The 16,986-nt window shown below is 55.1% G+C and overlaps 1 protein-coding gene across 4 annotated transcripts in view; it reads right to left on the bottom strand.

The window, feature by feature from the left end:
* LOC145339599 (guanine nucleotide-binding protein G(I)/G(S)/G(T) subunit beta-2) overlaps nt 1-16,986 on the bottom strand; it is a 69,759-nt gene that overhangs the window by 17,039 nt on the left and 35,734 nt on the right. For 3 of the 4 annotated variants that reach the window (XM_080184097.1, XM_080184095.1, XM_080184098.1), the window contains one exon: nt 4,782-4,895. In XM_080184097.1, the coding sequence (XP_080040223.1) occupies nt 4,782-4,838 (57 nt within the window). In that variant the 5' untranslated portion in view covers nt 4,839-4,895. Of the gene's footprint in view, nt 1-4,781; nt 4,896-7,140; nt 7,292-16,986 lie in introns of those variants that run through there. The other variant, XM_080184096.1, reaches the window with a different exon arrangement.

The following is a 16,986-nucleotide window of genomic DNA, read 5'->3' as shown; positions in this document are numbered from 1 at the left end:
GGTCTTGGGTTTGGACATAACTCGGCACAACATCGAGGGCCGAAGGGCCTGTACTGTTCTATGTCCTTGCTCGGTCAAAGTAAGAGGACAGGGAGAGATAAACATTGGCGGAAGAGAGCTGCAGGTTGATCTGTTTGTTCACAGCATCCTCACTGTCCTTGTGGTAGTTGTTTTTTTCTTTATTCATTCATGAGACACGGGCGTCGCTCACTGGCCAGCATTTATTGCCTGTCCCTAATCTCCTTGGACTCCAGCAGTCCAGGTTTTGGAGTCACATGTGGGCCAGACTAGGCAAGGACGGCCAATATGGGGGGGCACAACGGGTTAGCACTGCTGCCTCATGGCGTCAGGGACCCAGGTTCGATTCCCGGCTTGGGTCACTGTCTGTGCAGAGTTTGCACACATTCTCCCCGTATCTGCGAGGGTTTCCTCTGGGTGCTCTGGATTCCTCCCACAGCCCGGAAGATTTGCCGGCTAGGCGCTAAATTCTCCCTCACTGTTACCCGAACAGCCGCAGGAGTGTGGCGGCTAGGGGATTTTCACACTAACTTCATTGCCATGTTAATGTCAGCCCTGTGACACTCGTGGGTAGCATGGTTTGTTCTCACTGGAACAATGGAGGTTGAGGGGAGACCTGATAAAAGTCTACAAGATTATGAGGGACACAGACAGAGTGGACAGTCAGAAGCTTTATCCCCAGGATGGAAGAGTCAATTACTGGGAGGCACAGGTTTAAGGTGCGAGGGGCAAGGTTTAAAGGAGATGTACGAGGCAGATATTTTTATACAGAGGGTGGTGGGTGCTGGGACTCACTGACGGGGGAGGCAGTGGAAGCACATACAATAGTGACTTTTAAAAGGGGTGTCTGGACAAATACATGAATAGGATGGGGAATAGAGGGATATGGTCCCCGGAAGGGAAGGGGGGTTTTAGTTCAGTCAGGCAGCCTGGTCAGTACGGGCTTGGAGGGCTGAAGGGCCTGTCCCCGTGCTGTAATTTTCGTTGTTCTTTGATTAAGGGAACAGTGTCATAAAATTCAGAGACAGATCTTTCGGGAGAGGAATTTGGAAGCATTCCAATGGGATATCACTGTTAAAATGTTTAAGGGTGGCTCAGGGAACCTCACTACCCTCTGCAACATTATCAGGCACTCAAGCTTTGGAACAGATGAGACACCAAGTCAAGGTGTCCTGCACTGTTCAACAATGGCACAGTGGGTTAGCACTGCCGACTGACGGCACCAGGGACCCGGCTTCGATTCCCAGCTTGGGCTCACTGCCTGTGCAAAGTCTGCACGTTCTCCCCGTGTCACATGTAGGCCAGACCGGGCAAGGGCAGCAGATTCCCTTCCTTAAAAGGGAAGGCAAATGGGATGCTGGCCTTCATAGCGAGGGGGATTGAATACACAAGTAGGGAGGTCTTGCTGCAACTGTACAGGGCACTGGCGAGGCCGCAGCTGGAGTACTGTGTGCAGTTTTGGGCGCCGTACTTACACAAGGATATTTTGGCCTTGGAGGGAGTGCAGAGGAGGTTTACTAGGCTGATGCCGGAGTTGAGGGGGTTGAGCTATGAGGAGAGGCTGAATGAACCAGGCTTGTACTCGTTAGAGTTTAGAAGAATGAGGGGAGATCTCATTGAGACGTATAACATGATGAATGGGATGGATAGGATAGAGGTGGAGAGACTCTTCCCGCTCAGAAAGGACAGTAGGACTAGGGGGCACAGCCTCAAGATAAAGGGGGGGGGCGGTTTAGAACGGAGTTGAGGAGGAACTTCTTCACTCAAAGGGTGGTGAATCTCTGGAATTCTCTGCCCGTTGAAGTGGTGGAGGCTGCCTCGCTAAATATTTTTAAGACGCAGGTTGATGGGTTTTTGGTAGGCGAGGGGATTAAGGGTTATGGGGAGAGGGCGGGAAGGTGGAACTGAGACACGACAGATCAGCCATGATCTTATTGAATGGTGGGACAGGCTCGAAGGGCCAGATGGCCTACTCCTGCTCCTATTTCTTATGTGCTTATCAGCGAACCCAGGTGGGTTTTTAAACGACCAGCGACGACAGTTTCGCGAAGGGGAGATACAGCAGGAGCTGGATAAAATAAGATGGGTGCAAGGGAGCTGGGGAAGAGGTGAGGAGATGGGTTTGAGACCAGGGAGAGATCAGCCCTGAATGGCAGAGCAGGCTCGAAGGGCCGAATGGCCTACTTCCACTCCGAGCTCCTAAATCTGCGTGGGTTTCCTCCCACAGTCCCAAAGATGTGCAGGTGAGGTGGATTGGCCACGCTAAATACGCAGCGTTAATGCGATAGGGTGGAGGGCAGGGCTTGGGACACACACACAGACCAACACGCCACCCCCCCCCGCCCCCAACACACGCACGCACACCCCGTTCCGCCCCCCCCCACCCCACACACACACACACACACACAAACACACACACAGACCCCAACATACACTTCAGAATCCCAGGCTAATCTAGTTCATCCTGGGCTGAGTCCAACACACAGAGCAGCGTTCATTCTCTCCCTGCAGCCCAGAGCTTTGGCCGACTCAACCGTGCAGCTACTTGTCGGGACTCGATGATAACAGGCTCACCGTGAGCCTGTTTCGGGGGAACCGACGGACAAAAAGCACAGCCAGAGCCTGTCATGCCCAAACACCACAAACACAAACCCGGGAGTTGGCCTGGGGGACAGGATGTCAGATTTTACAATGCAATTATCGGAACAATGGAAAGAAACATCGCTGCTTCCCGGATTGCTGAGGCAGGCTCGGAGTTTACACTGGAGGTGCCGGGCCAGGGAATATTCACGATTCGGCCATGCAGTTACTAAATGGAGACAGCAGACACTGGGTGGGGATGAGACTGAGAACCTGCGGCCTGCTCGCAGTTCCAGCCTTCAACAGCAGGTGGCCTCAGCTTTACTTCAACGCTGTTTCACTCACCCATTAAAACCCCACCCTCACAAGAGAGAGACAGGAGGGTGGGAGGGGAAGAGGAGCGAGAGAGACGGGGGAGGGGTGGGGTGGGAGGAGGAGAGAGAGAGAGGGAGGGAGGGGGAGGAGAGAGGGGGGGAGAGAGAGAGAGGGGGAGGGGTGGGGGAGAGGGGGGAGGGGTGGGGGAGAGGGGGGAGGGGTGGGGGAGAGGGGGGAGGGGTGGGGGAGAGGGGGGAGGGGTGGGGGAGAGGGGTGGGGGAGAGGGGGGAGGGGTGGGGGAGAGGGGGAGGGGTGGGGGAGAGGGGGAGGGGTGGGGGAGAGGGGGAGGGTGGGGGAGAGGGGGAGGGGGGGGGAGAGGGGGAGGGGTGGGGGAGAGACAAAGAGCAAGAGACAGAGAGAGAGAGAGAAAGAGAGAGAATGTGACAATGAGAAGGGGGTGGGGGGAGAGAGAGAGAGAGAGACGGGGAGAGAAAAAGACGGGGGGGGGGGGGGGAGAGAAAGACGGTGGGGGGGGGAGAGAAAGACGGGGGGGGGGGGAGAGAAAGACGGGGGGGGGGGGAGAGAAAGACGGGGGGGGGGGAAGAGAAAGACGGGGGGGGGGGAAGAGAAAGACGGGGGGGGGGGAAGAGAAAGACGGCGGGGGGGAAGAGAAAGACGGGGGGGGGAGAGAGAGAAAGACGGGGGGGGGAGAGAGAGAAAGACGGGGGGGAGAGAGAGAGAAAGACGGGGGGGGAGAGAGAGAGAAAGACGGGGGGGGAGAGAGAGAGAAAGACGGGGGGGGAGAGAGAGAAAGACAGGGGGGGGGGGGGGAGAGAAAGACAGGGGGGGGGGGGAGAGAAAGACGGGGGGGGGGGGGGGAGAGAGAGAAAGACGGGGGGGGGGGGGAGAGAAAGACGGGGGGGGGGGGGGAGAGAAAGACGGGGGGGGGGGGGGGAGAGAAAGACGGGGGGGGGAGAGAGAGAAAGACGGGGGGGGGGGGGGGGAGAGAGAAAGACGGGGGGGGGGGGGGGGGGGGAGAGAAAGACGGGGGGGGGGGGGAGAGAAAGACGGGGGGGGGGGGGGAGAGAGAAAGACGGGGGGGGGGGGGGAGAGAGAAAGACGGGGGGGGGGGTGGGGGGAGAGAGAGAGAGAAAGACGGGGGGGGGAGAGAGAAAGACGGGGGGGGAGAGAGAGAAAGACGGGGGGGGGAGAGAGAGAAAGACGGGGGGGGGGGGGGGGGGGGGAGAGAGAAAGACGGGGGGGGGGGAGAGAGAGAAAGACGGGGGGGGGGGGAGAGAGAGAAAGACGGGGGGGGGGGGGGGAGAGAGAGAAAGACGGGGGGGGGGGGGGAGAGAAAGATGGGGGGGGGGAGAGAAAGACGGGGGGGGGGGAGAGAAAGACGGGGGGGGGGGGGGGAGAGAAAGACGGGGGGGGGGGGGAGAGAAAGATGGGGGGGGGGGGGAGAGAGAAAGACGGGGGGGGGGGGGGGAGAGAGAAAGACGGGGGGGGGGGGGGAGGAAGAAAGACGTGGGGGGGGGGGGAGAGAGAAAGACGGGGGGGGGGGGGGGAGAGAGAGAAAGACGGGGGGGGTGGGGGGAGAGAGAGAGAGAGAAAGACGGGGGGGGGGGGGGAGAGAGAAAGACGGGGGGGGGGGGGAGAGAGAAAGACGGGGGGGGGGGGGGAGAGAGAGAAAGACGGGGGGGGGGAGAGAGAGAAAGACGGGGGGGGGGGGGGGGGGGGGAGAGAGAGGGGGGCTGTAAGAAGGAGGAAGAGATATGGGGCGGGAGAAATCAAGTGTTTTGTCTCTCATTGGGACAAGGTTTGGGTCTGGTCTGATGGAACGGGGACACCGCGCGAGTGTCACTCACCCGTATCTGGCTCCTTAGTTGCTCTGCTTCCTGGCGTAGCTGTTCCAGCTCACTCATTGTCTCCTGTCAAAGAAAGTCGCCCCTAAGCCCACCTCGAGTCGGCCAAGCAGAAATCTGTTGGGGGGGGAGAAAGAGAGGCAAAAGAGGCCAATTAGTGAACCGTTCAGTCACGGGGAAGGGAGGGGGTGAGGGACGCTCTCTCTGACCCCCTCAGGGGTGTCTCAGGTCCTGTCGCGACCAGACACTACCAATTGGCACGCAGGAGGCTCCCCGTTATTCAGCTGGCCGGGTGATGAGGGAACTGAGGGCAAATCTTTAAAAGTTTCGCTTGCGGAGATCTGTATTTACAAGCGCGTGTCCCCAAACCCAACACACACACACACACACTTACACGAGCTTCAGTCTGCAGCGCGTTCCAGGCATGCACCACTCTCTGCGTGGAAAACTTCCACCACAACATCTCCCTGTATGGGTGGCACAGCGAGTTAGCACTGCTGCCTCACAGCGCCATGAGACCCGGGTTCGACTCCCAGCTTGGGTCACTGTCTGTGCGGAGTCTGCACGCACGTACATTCTCCCCACGTCTGCGTGGGTTTCCTCCCGGGCGCTCCGGTTTCCTCCCACAGTCCGAAAGACATGGAGGTCAGAGCGATCGGTCATGCTAAATTGTCCCTTAGTGTGTCAGGGGGTTTAGCAGGGTATATAGGTGGAGTTGCAGGGAGAGGGGCCTGGTTGGTCCCAGACTTGATGGGCCGAATGGCCTCCTTCTGCGTTGCAGGGATTTTATGATTATGAATCTTTCTCCCTCTCACCTTGAGCCCGTGCCCCCTTGTAACTAACACCTCCACCCTGGGGACGAAAATCTCTGACTGTCCACCCTGTCCATTCTGTAGACATTGACCAAGTCACCCCTCAGCCTCCATCTTTCCGACCCCTCCTCACAACCAACACCCTCGAGACCACTTCACCGCAGTGTTAAGGTCAGCCTACTTGTGGCACAAATCAATAAACTTCAACTTGACCTTCTTTGACAGTGCAGCACTCCCAGCGTACTGCAGCGGGTCTGCATTAGGCTCTCTGGGTTCTGAATGCAGGGGTTTGGGGCGGGGGGAGGAGGAAGAGGGGTTGGGAGGGAGGAGGAGGAGGAGGGGAGGAGGGGTTGTGGGGAGGAGGAGGAGGAGGAGGAGGAGGAGGAGGAGGGGAGGAGGGGTTGTGGGAGGAGGAGGAGGGAGGAGGAGGAGGAGGAGGGAGGAGAGGGGGTTGTGGGGGGGAGGGAGGAGGAGGAGGAGGAGGGGTTGTGGGGGGGAGGAGGAGGAGAGGAGGGGTTGTGGGGGGGAGGAGGAGGAGGAGGAGGAGGAGGAGAGGAGGGGTTGTGGGGAGGAGGAGGAGAGGAGGGGTTGGGGGGGAGGAGGAGGAGAGGAGGGGTTGGGGGAGGAGGAGGAGGAGAGGAGGGGTTGGGGGGGAGGAGGAGGAGAGGAGGGGTTGGGGGGAGGAGGAGGAGAGGAGGGGTTGGGGGGGGAGGAGGAGGAGAGGAGGGGTTGGGGGGGAGGAGGAGGAGAGGAGGGGTTGGGGGGAGGAGGAGAGGAGGGGTTGGGGGGGAGGAGGAGAGGAGGGGTTGGGGGGGGAGGAGGAGAGGAGGGGTTGGGGGGGAGGAGGAGAGGAGGGGTTGTGGGGGGAGGAGGAGAGGAGGGGTTGGGGGAGAGGAGGAGAGGAGGGGTTGGGGGAGAGGAGGGGTTGGGGGGGAGGAGGAGAGGAGGGGTTGGGGGGAGGAGGAGGAGAGGAGGGGTTGGGGGGAGGAGGAGAGGAGGGGTTGGGGGGGAGGAGGAGAGGAGGGGTTGGGGGGAGGAGGAGAGAGGGGCGAAGGGGGGAGGGTGAGAGGAGAGAGGGGCGAGGGGAGGAGGGGTGGACAGGGTGGTGGAGAAGAGGAGGGATTGTGAAGAAGAGGAGGGATTGTGGGGAAGAGGGGGTGGGTCTTACACCCCCCCCTCCCCCCCCCCACCCCCGGCAACTTGCTGAGCTGGGGACAGAGCCCTCCCGCCCCCCTACCCCCAGAGTGTAAGGTGCTGACATCAGGCAGACTCCGCAATGAGAAGAAGAGCCCCCCCCTCTCTCTCTCTCTCACTCGATTCCCGAGGACACCACCCCAGGAGCTGTAAAAGCTCAACTCCCACTCGTCGGAAAAGTTTACGGCCAGAAACACATTCCACCCGGATCTCTGGAGCAGCTGAACGAGGTCGAGGGGTGGTGGTGGTGGGAGTTGCTTAACTGTTTTAACAACTTCCCGCTGAACGTGGGGTCGGAGGGGACTAAAATGGCAAGCTGATTTACGAGCCCAAGCACAGGAAGTGTTTGTAGTTACCCCTCGCCAGCGGGGTCGGTCCTCCTCGTCAAAACAGCTCCCGGCACGGTTAGAGCACTCCGCGTTCCGTCAGGGACCGGAGCGGGGGAACTCCCATTTCCCCGGCTTTCGGCAGGAGGAAGGCGGAAGGTCCGTTCTCCGCGCCCCCCACCCCCCCTCCCCCCCAAGTGGGGGCTCTGCACGGGGCCGGGGGCTCTGCAGCAACTCGCTCAAAGCGTCGGAGTTGGGTGGAGTTCCACAGTCAAGGGAAGTGATGCTTATTTGCAAAAACAAAAATCGTACGCCAGCCGAGCGCCGCTCGCTGCAGCAGCAGCCTGTTAACACTTCATAACCCAACAGCCTGTGGTGGGGGTGGTGGTGTGGGGGACAACTCAGTGCCACAAGACCCTCCAAAGGAACGGCAAAGCTTTGGAATCGAGCCTCCTGGCGCCCTGCACCCTCCCTTCCACCTTGCGGTAAATCCGGCTGATCGTCGCGGAGTAACGGCCGGTGAAGGGAGGCGTCACGGGGTGGGGGATACTGCATTCGGGGTGACACGGGGCTTAGCGCTGCTGCCTCGCAGCGCCAGGGGTCCATTCCAGCCTTGGGTCACTCGTCTGTGTGGAGTCTGCACATTCTCGCTTCCCCTCATCTGCGCGAGTTTCCTCCGGTTTCAGAGGACGTAGAAAAAATACAGCACGGTACAGGCCCTTCAGCCCTCGATGTTGTGCCAAGCTACGTCCGAACCCAAGATCAAGCTTTCCCACTCCTTATCATTCTGGAGTGCTCCATGTGCTTGTCCAATAACCGCTTGGAAGTTCCCAAAGTGTCTGACTCCACTATCACAGCAGGCAGTGCATTCCACACCCCAACCACTCTCCGAGTGAAGAATCTACCTCAGACATCCCTCCTATATCTCCCACCATGAACCTTATAGTTATGCTCCTGAGTAACAGCTACATCCACCGGAGGAAACAGTCTCTGAACGTCCACCCTATCTATTCCCACTCATCAACTTATAAACTTCTAATAAGTCTGCAGAAGGATCTAGATAGGCTGGGCGAATAGGCCAGGAAATGGCAAATGGAATTTAATGTTGGCAAGTGTGAGGTGGTCCACTTTGGTAGGAATAATGGTAGGAAGGACTATTACTTACGGGGCGAAAAACTGCAGCAGGTGACGGTGCAGAGGGACCTCGGGGTCCTTGTGCATGAGTCGCAAAAACCCAGCTTGCAGGTGCAGCAGGTGGTCAGGAAGGCAAATGGGATGCTGGCCTTCATAGCGAGGGGGATTGAATATAAAAGTAGGGAGGTCTTGCTGCAGCTGTATAGGACATTGGTGAGGCCGCAGCTGGAGTACTGTGTGCAGTTTTGGGCGCTGCACCTGCGCAAAGATATTTTGGCCTTGGAGGGAGTGCAGAGGAGGTTTACTAGGCTGATACCGGAGTTGAGGGGGTTGAGCTATGAGGAGAGGCTGAATAAACTGGGCTTGTACTCGTTAGAGTTTAGAAGAATGAGGGGAGATCTCATTGAGACTTATAAGATGATGAATGGGATGGATAGGATAGAGGTGGAGAGACTCTTCCCGCTCAAAAAAGACAGTAGGACTAGGGGGCACAGCCTCAAGATAAAAGGGGGGCGGTTTAGAACGGAGTTGAGGAAGAACTTCTTCACTCAAAGGGTGGTGAATCTCTGGAATTCTCTGCCCGTTGAAGTGGTGGAGGCTGCCTCGCTAAATATTTTTAAGACGCGGGTTGATGGGTTTTTGATAAGAGAGGGGATTAAGGGTTGTGGGGAGAAAGCGGGAAAGTGGAACTGAGCAGCGACAGATCAGCCATGATCTTATTGAATGGCGGGGCAGGCTCGAAGGGCTGGATGGCCTACTCCTGCTCCTATTTCTTATGTTCTTATGTTTTTCTCTGAAGAGAAAAGCTCCAGCTCCCTCAACCTTTCCTTCCTCAGTCCAAGAAATGTGCAGGTCAGGTGGCTTGGCCATGCTAAATTGCCCCTTAGCCAATCCACCCTAGCCACACAGTTTTGGACAGTATGCTAAATTGCCCCTTAGCGTCCAAAGATAAGTAGGTTAGGTGGATTGGCCATGCTAAATCGTCCCTTAGTCTCCAAAAGTTTTGCAGGCTGGGTGGACTGCCCATGCTAAATTGCCCCTTAGTGTCCAAAGATGTGCAGGTTAGGTGGATTGGCCATGCTAAATTGTCCCTTAATGTCTAAAGATTTGTAGGTTAGGCGGATTGGCCATGCTACGTTGTCCCTTAGTGTCCAAAGGTAACGTTTTTAAGGTTTATTTGTGACAAGTGGGCTCACATTAACACCACAATGAAGTTACTGTGAAAACCCCCTAGTCACCACACTCTGGCATCTGTTCGGGTAACACTGAGGGTGAGTTTAGCACGGCCAATGCACCCTTACCAGCACGTCTTTCACACTGTGGGAGCAAACCGGGGTACCGAGAGGAAACCCACGCAAGCACGGGGAGAACATGCAGACTTCCGCACAGACAGTGACCCGAGCCAGGAATCAAACCCGGGTCCCTGGCACCGTGAGGCAGCAGTGCTAACCCACTGTGCCGCCCCAAAAATACAAAGGCTCCCAGATAGGAGTCATATCAGATATTAAATCGATAAAAACAGATATACACAAATGTAAGGGTTGGGGGGATTCACCATGCTAAATTAGCAAGAACAGTACAGTACAGGAACAGGCCCCTCCAAGCCTGTGCCCATCATGATGCCTTCCATTCCCATCCTATTCATGTATTCATCTACTTGCCCCTTAAATGCAGCTATCGTGCCTGCTCCCACTACCTCCCTGGGCAGTGCCTTCCAGACACTCACCACCCTCTGTGTAAAAAAAAGAACTCGCCTCGGACATCTCCTCTAAACATTTCCCTATGCACCTGAAACCCATATCCCCTAGTACTTGAGTTTTCTACCTTGGGGAAAAAGCTCCTGACTATCCACTCTGTCCATACCCCTCAATCTTGTAAACCCCTATCAGGTCGACCCCTCAACCTCTGTTATTCCAGTGAGGACAAATCAAGTTTCTCCAACCTCTCCTCATAACTAATGCCCTCCAGTCCAGGCAACATCCTGATAAGCTTCTTCTGTGCCCTCTCCAAAGAATTCACAGCTTTCTGGTAGTGTGGCGACCAGAATTGTACACAATATTCCAAATAAGGCCTACCTAAGGTTCTATAAAGCTGCAAAATGACCCGCCAATTTTTACACTCAATGCCCCGGCCAATGAAGGCAAGCATGCCATATGCCTTCTTGACTACCTTCTCCACCTGCGTTGCCACTTTCAGTGATCAGTGGACATGTACGCCCAGATCCCTCTTCCTGTCAAAACCTGTAAGGCTTCTACCATTCGTTGTATAATTCCGACATGCACTGGGCCTTCCCAAATGCATCATCTCACACTTAACCCGGATTAAACTCCATCTGCCATTTCCCTGCCTGAGTCTCCAACCGGTCTGTATCTTGCTGTATCCTCTGACAATCCTCTTCACTATCCGCAACTCCACTAATTCTCGTGTCGTTTGCGAACCTACTAATCAGACCAGCTACATTTTCCTCCAAATCATTTATATATACTGTGAACAGCAAAGATCCCAGCACTGATCCCTGTGGATCACCGTGAGTCACAGCCTCCCATTCAGAAACACGGCGTTCCACTCCTACCCTCTGTCTATGGCCAAGCCAGTTCTGTATCCTTCTTGCCAACTCTCCTCTGACCCAGTGCAACTTCACCTTCTGCACCAGTCTTCCATGAGGGACCTTGTCAAAGGCTTTAATGAAGTCCAGATTAACGACATCCACCGCCTTTCCCTCATCTATCATTTTCCTCACTTCCTCGAAAAACGCGATCAAGTTAGTGAGGCACAAGCTCCCCTTCACAAATCCATGCTGTCGATCACTAACAAGTTTCCAAATGTTAGTAAATCCTGACTCAAAGAATCTTTTCCAATAATTTCCCTATCACTGATGTAATTACCTGGATTATTCTTGCTCCCCTTCTTAAACAATAGAATAACACTGGCTGTTCTCCAATCCTCTGAGGTCTCCCGTGTAGCCAGTGAGGATACAAAGATTTCTCTCAACGCCCCATCAATTTCCTCCCTTGCCTGTCTCAATATTTTGGGGTAGATCCCATCAGGCCCTGGGGACTTTGATGGCTTTTTAAGACGCCCAATATTACCTCCTTCTTGACATCCACATGACCCAGAATATCGACGCACCCTACTCTCGGCTCCTCATCCACGAAGTCCCTCTCTTTGGGGAACACTGAGGCTAAGTATTCATTCAGTGTCTCCCTCATTTCCTCTAGTTCCATGCGTTGATTCCCTCCATTATCCTTGAGTGGACCAACCCTTTCCCTGGCTACCCTCTTTACATACGTGTAAAGTGCCTTAGGGTTTTTCTTAATCCTGTTTGCCAAGGACCTTTCATGACTTCTAACTCCTAGAACTCCTTCCTTAAGTTCCTTCCTGCGTTCTTCATATTCGCCAAGGGTTTCATCTATCCTAAACCTATTAAGACTTTACGAATGCATCCTTTTGACAAGGCTCATAATAACCCTCGTTATCTTGGGTTCCCGATACATGCCACACTTATCCTTCACCCTCACAGGTACATGCCGGTCCTGAATTCCAATCGACTGACATTACCTTCGTGTCAGGAGACTAAGAAGTTAAAGTTTATTTATCAGCGTCACAAGCCGGCTTACATTAACACTGCAATGAAGTTACCATGAAAATCCCCCGAGTCGCCACTCTCTGGCGCTTCTTTGGGTAACACTGAGGGAGAATTTAGCCTGCCTAAACTAAACCACGTGCACTTACGGTTTATGCCGTGAACCGTAATGCCAATGCACTCTAACCAATACGCCTTTTGGACTGCGGGAGGAAACGGGAGCACCCGGAGGAAACCCACACAGCCACGGCGGGGGAGAACGTGCAGACTCGGCACAGTGACCCAAGCCGGAAATCGGTCCCTGGTGCTGAGAGGCAGCAGCACTAACCAACGTGCCACCTAGTGTCTCAATTTCCGTAAGGGGAGTAGTGGGGTGAATTCATGGGGTCACAGGGATAGGGCCTGAGGGTTAGGTGATCTGTCAGAGAGTCGGTGCAGACCTGATGGGCCAAATGGCCTGCTTCTGTACTGTGGGAATTCTATGACATGGGGTTACAGGGAAAGGCTGGGATTGTGGTCGGCGCAGACTCAATGGGCCGAATGGCCTCCTTTGACATGGCGTTACGGGGATAGGGATGGGATGGTGGTCAGGGCAGACTCAATGGGCCAAATGGCCTGCCTCTGCACTGTGTGGGGGGGGGGGGGTTCTGCGACATGGGGTTACAGGGATAAGGTGGCACCGTGGTTAGTGCAGACTCGATGGGCCGAATGGCCTGTTTCTGCACAGTGGGGATTCCACGATCGCAGAGGCACAGTGGGAAGCTCCCACTCTTTCTTACAACACGGATTTACCCCTTCAATTACCCAGCACTCAATGTACAGATGGCCAATCTGCAACCCCCTACCTTCCAAGGTGCAGAGAACTCGCAATCATAGGATTACAGAACCCCTGCAGTGCAGATGGAGGCCATTCGGCCCATTAAGTCAGTACCGACTCTCCAATACCCACCCAGGTCCTGCCCCCGTAGCCCCACTCCATCGGGGAGAAGGTGAACAGCTCTTTGTTGAGGGGAGATCCTCAGCCAGGGGCTTCGTTGGGGAAAGGAGGTAAAACCGAGCAGAGGCCGGCTGTTCCCCACACTCCAGCCGCGCTGAGCTGGCTCTTAGAGGCAAGCAAGTTTAAAATACCACCATGGCAGTAAAAATATTCCAGCCTGCCTACAGATACAGACACAAAACACTTGCTATTTCTTCCCCACTAGACAGTAGCCAGTTTTAGGATGGATCAGCGGAACATCCAAAAAAACTTTTCACACGTTCAAATCAACACAGTGTCCCTGCTTTTTACAGTTCCCAGACCACACCAACTTTGACGGAAGCATGCGCACGCAGGGGCACGCGCACGCAGGGGCACAGACAGACGCGCAAGACGCACACAGACAGACGCGCAAGAGGCACACAGACAGACAGAGACACAAAGGGACACACGCACGCAAACACACAGACGCACACACGCGCACAGACAGACACACGCACATTTTTTGATGGCTGATTAGAAGCATTTTTGGTCTTGGATACAGGGCAAGCAGCAGTTTAAATATTACCACAATTATTATGCAGTTCAACATCAGAATGTGTCCAACCTACAGTGATTAGCACTGGCCCCCTCATAGTGCCAGGGACCCGGGTTCGATTCCCAGCTCGGGTCACTAACTGTGTGGAGTCTGCACATTCTCCCCGTTTCCTCCGGGTGCTCCGGTTTCCTCCCACAGCCCAAAAATGTACCGACTGACCGTTTTAAATTGCCCCTTAACGACAAGGGGATTAGCAGGGTAAATACGTGGGGTTACGGGAATAGGGCCTGGATGGGATTGTGATTGGCATAGACTCGATGGGCCGAACGGTCTCTCTCTGCACTGCAGGGATTGTACGATTAAAATCTTGTTCTCTCAACACCAGCTCCTCGTTCTCCGATCCTGGTCCCCAAATCCCTCCGTGACTTTGCCCCTCACTCCTCCCTATCGCCAACCCACTCCAGCCCTACAACCCCCTCCCCTCCCCAACTGCTGCACTCCCCTCTCCCTCATTCCCTGGAGCAGCTCCCAGTTACACTGCTCCACCACTGTCTGCCCTGCCTTCGAGTAAGAAGTCTCACAACACCAGGTTAAAGTCCAACAGGTTTATTTGATAGTAAAACCCACAAAGCTTTCGGAACGCTGTTCCTTCGTCAGGTGAGTGGAGAGTTCTGATCAGAAACAGGGCATAGAAAGTTCTGATCAAACTTTCCACTCACCTGACAAAGGAACAGCGTTCCGAAAGCTTGTGGGTTTTACTATCAAATAAATCTGTTGGACTTTAACCTGGTGTTGTGAGACTTCTTACTGTGTTTACCCCAGTCCAACACTGGCATCTCCACATCCTGCCTTCGAGTGACAGAGGCCCAGAACCCCACACCGTTTTGAAACTTGTCTGGACTCAACTCAGCATCTCTCTGACCAAGCCTGCCCCACCCCTCCCCAGTATCTCCCGTGCCAAACCCCGCTTCACGCCACTGCCTGTGAAGCAGCCAGGGAGTACTTTAACCTGGTTAACCATGCTATCTAAATGCAAGCTGTTATTGTTACACAGGCAGCCAATATTCAGCAGAGGGAAAAGCCATCTGGGCCTGATGGCCTCTGCTGGCGTCCATTCCTCACACAAAACTCCTCCCATCCCATCTGTTATTCATTCTTGCTTTACGAGAGAGACAGGGTCAGACACAAAGAGAGAGAGCGAGGGGGGGGGGGGGGGGCAGACACAAAGAGAGAGAGAGAGAGAGGGGGCAGACACAAAGAGAGAGAGGGGGGCAGACACAAAGGGGGGGGGGCAGACACAAAGAGAGAGAGGGGGCAGACACAAAGAGAGAGAGAGAGGGGGCAGACACAAAGAGAGAGAGAGAGAGAGAGGGGGGGGCAGACACAAAGAGAGAGAGAGGGGAGGGGTGCAGACACAAAGAGAGAGAGAGAGGGGGGGCAGACACAAAGAGAGAGAGAGAGAGGGGGGGGGCAGACACAAAGAGAGAGAGAGGGGAGGGGTGCAGACACAAAGAGAGAGAGAGAGGGGGGGCAGACACAAAGAGAGAGAGAGGGGGGGGCAGACACAAAGAGAGAGAGAGAGAGAGGGGGGGGGCAGACACAAAGAGAGAGAGAGAGAGGGGGGGGCAGACACAAAGAGAGAGAGAGAGACACACACACACACACACACACACACACACACACACACACACAGGGAGAATAGTGTAGTGTTAAATGGATTATTACAGGAACTGCTCATTGTACAATCGCCCGGGATCAACATCACCATTCGGATTAAACCCAATCCACAGGAAACGCACACGGCTAATTCACCCCACGCTTTGGCCAGTGGTTCAGCACACCAGGGGGAAATGGAGCAGGACGGACAGCCTGTGCACAGGCGGCAGCACCCCCAGCCTACCTGACTTGGTGCGTTACCCCCTCTCTCTCTCTGTGGGTCAATGTCAGCATCCACTCTCGTGCACCCGGATGCAAGTCGGGAAGTGGGCCATTAGTGGCCACTGCCAGAAATGATACTGGATTTTTTTTGGCGGGGGGGGGCCGCCACAGCTCCGAGTCTTAGCTACTGCAAGGCCCGGAGAGGTCATTACCATCAGGGAGGGAGCCACAAATTGACTCACGGGTCAGTTAAGAGACGGGGAGAGAAGAAAGTTTTGTATTTCAATGGCTCCTCTGGCCCCAGCTGCCAGATAACCTTAGCGCCTTGAACACAGCTCAAACACCCATTTGTCACAGAGCAATACGGCACAGGAACAGGCCCTTCGGCCCATCCGTTCCATGGTGCCCTCCCAGCGAGTCCCAATGGTCCAAATCTCTCTCATCCACGTACTCGTCCAGACGCTTTTTAAATGTTGCTACTGCCCCTGCCTCGACCACTTTCTCTGGCAGCTCATTCCACACAGGCACCACCTTCTGCGTGAAGACGTTGCCCCTCGGGTCCCTTCCCCCTCTCACCTTTAACCTCTGTCCTCAAGTTTTCAATTCCCCCTACCCTGGGTAAAAGGCGTTCATCCCACCTGTACCCCTCATGATTTTATACCCCTCAATCAGCTGTACCCTGGGTGGCCCAGTGGGTTAGCACTGCTGCCTCACAGCACCAGGGACCCGGGTTCGATTCCCAGCTCGAGTCACTGTCTGTGTGGAGTCTGCACGTTCTCCCCGTGTCTGCGTGGGTTTCCTCCCACAGTCTCAAAGACGTGCTGGTTAGGGTGCATTGGGCCATGCTAAATTCTCCCTCAGTGTTACCCAAACAGGCGCCAGAGTGTGGCAACTTGGGGATATTCACATTAACTTCATTGTGGTGTTAACATAAGCCTACTTGTGCCACTAATAAACTTCAAACTATATTGATGTCTACAGATGCACCACAGAAAGCATTCTTTCTGGTTGTATCCCAGTTTGGTACAGCTCCCGCTCTGACCAAGACCGCAAGGAACTACAAAGGGCGTTGAAGGTAGCCCAGTTCATCACACAAACAAACACGTTTTTCGGACTGTGGGAGGAAACCGGAACACTCGGAGGAAACCCACGCAGAAGCAGGGAGAACATGCAAACTCCGCACAGACAGTGACCCAAGCCGGGAATCAAACCCGGGTCCCTGGCGCTGGGAGGCAGCAGTGCTGACCACTGCTTGGATATTCCCAATATCCAATGGGGAACAAATTCCCACTCACCCAGCGCCAGAGGACAGACACAAAGGCTGAAAACTGAGAGAGAGCATTTTACATCTAGTGATGGAGAGGGTAAACACTCTGAGAAGTGAGTGTGTGTTGCCTGCCACATCTCAAGAGTGTGAAATCACATGACTGTCCTCCAAGTCTCTTTGCTGCAGAAATGCGGACACTGTTCAGACACTTACCGAGTCTCACCCTCACACCAGTTCACACTCTTCCCCCCGCCAATAAGCTTAGGTGCAATAACTGATTGCGAGCTCCCCTCGCACCCCGGACATTCTCTCTCCCACCTTCTTCTGTCAGGAAAAAGACACAAAAGTCTGAGGTCACGTACCAACCGAAGAACAGCTTCTTCCCTGCTGCCGTCAGACTTTTGAATGGACCTACCTCGCATTAAGTTGATCTTTCTCTACACCCTAGCTATGACTGTAACACTACATTCTGCACCCCCTCCTTTCCTTCTCTATGAACA

Source organism: Carcharhinus amblyrhynchos, unplaced genomic scaffold (assembly GCF_965287045.1).
Source record: "Carcharhinus amblyrhynchos unplaced genomic scaffold, sCarAmb.v2.hapA scaffold_562, whole genome shotgun sequence".
In the NCBI taxonomy this organism is placed as follows: domain Eukaryota; kingdom Metazoa; phylum Chordata; class Chondrichthyes; order Carcharhiniformes; family Carcharhinidae; genus Carcharhinus; species Carcharhinus amblyrhynchos.
Note: the sequence above shows the minus strand (reverse complement) of the source record. Positions and strands in the feature narration are given on the sequence as shown.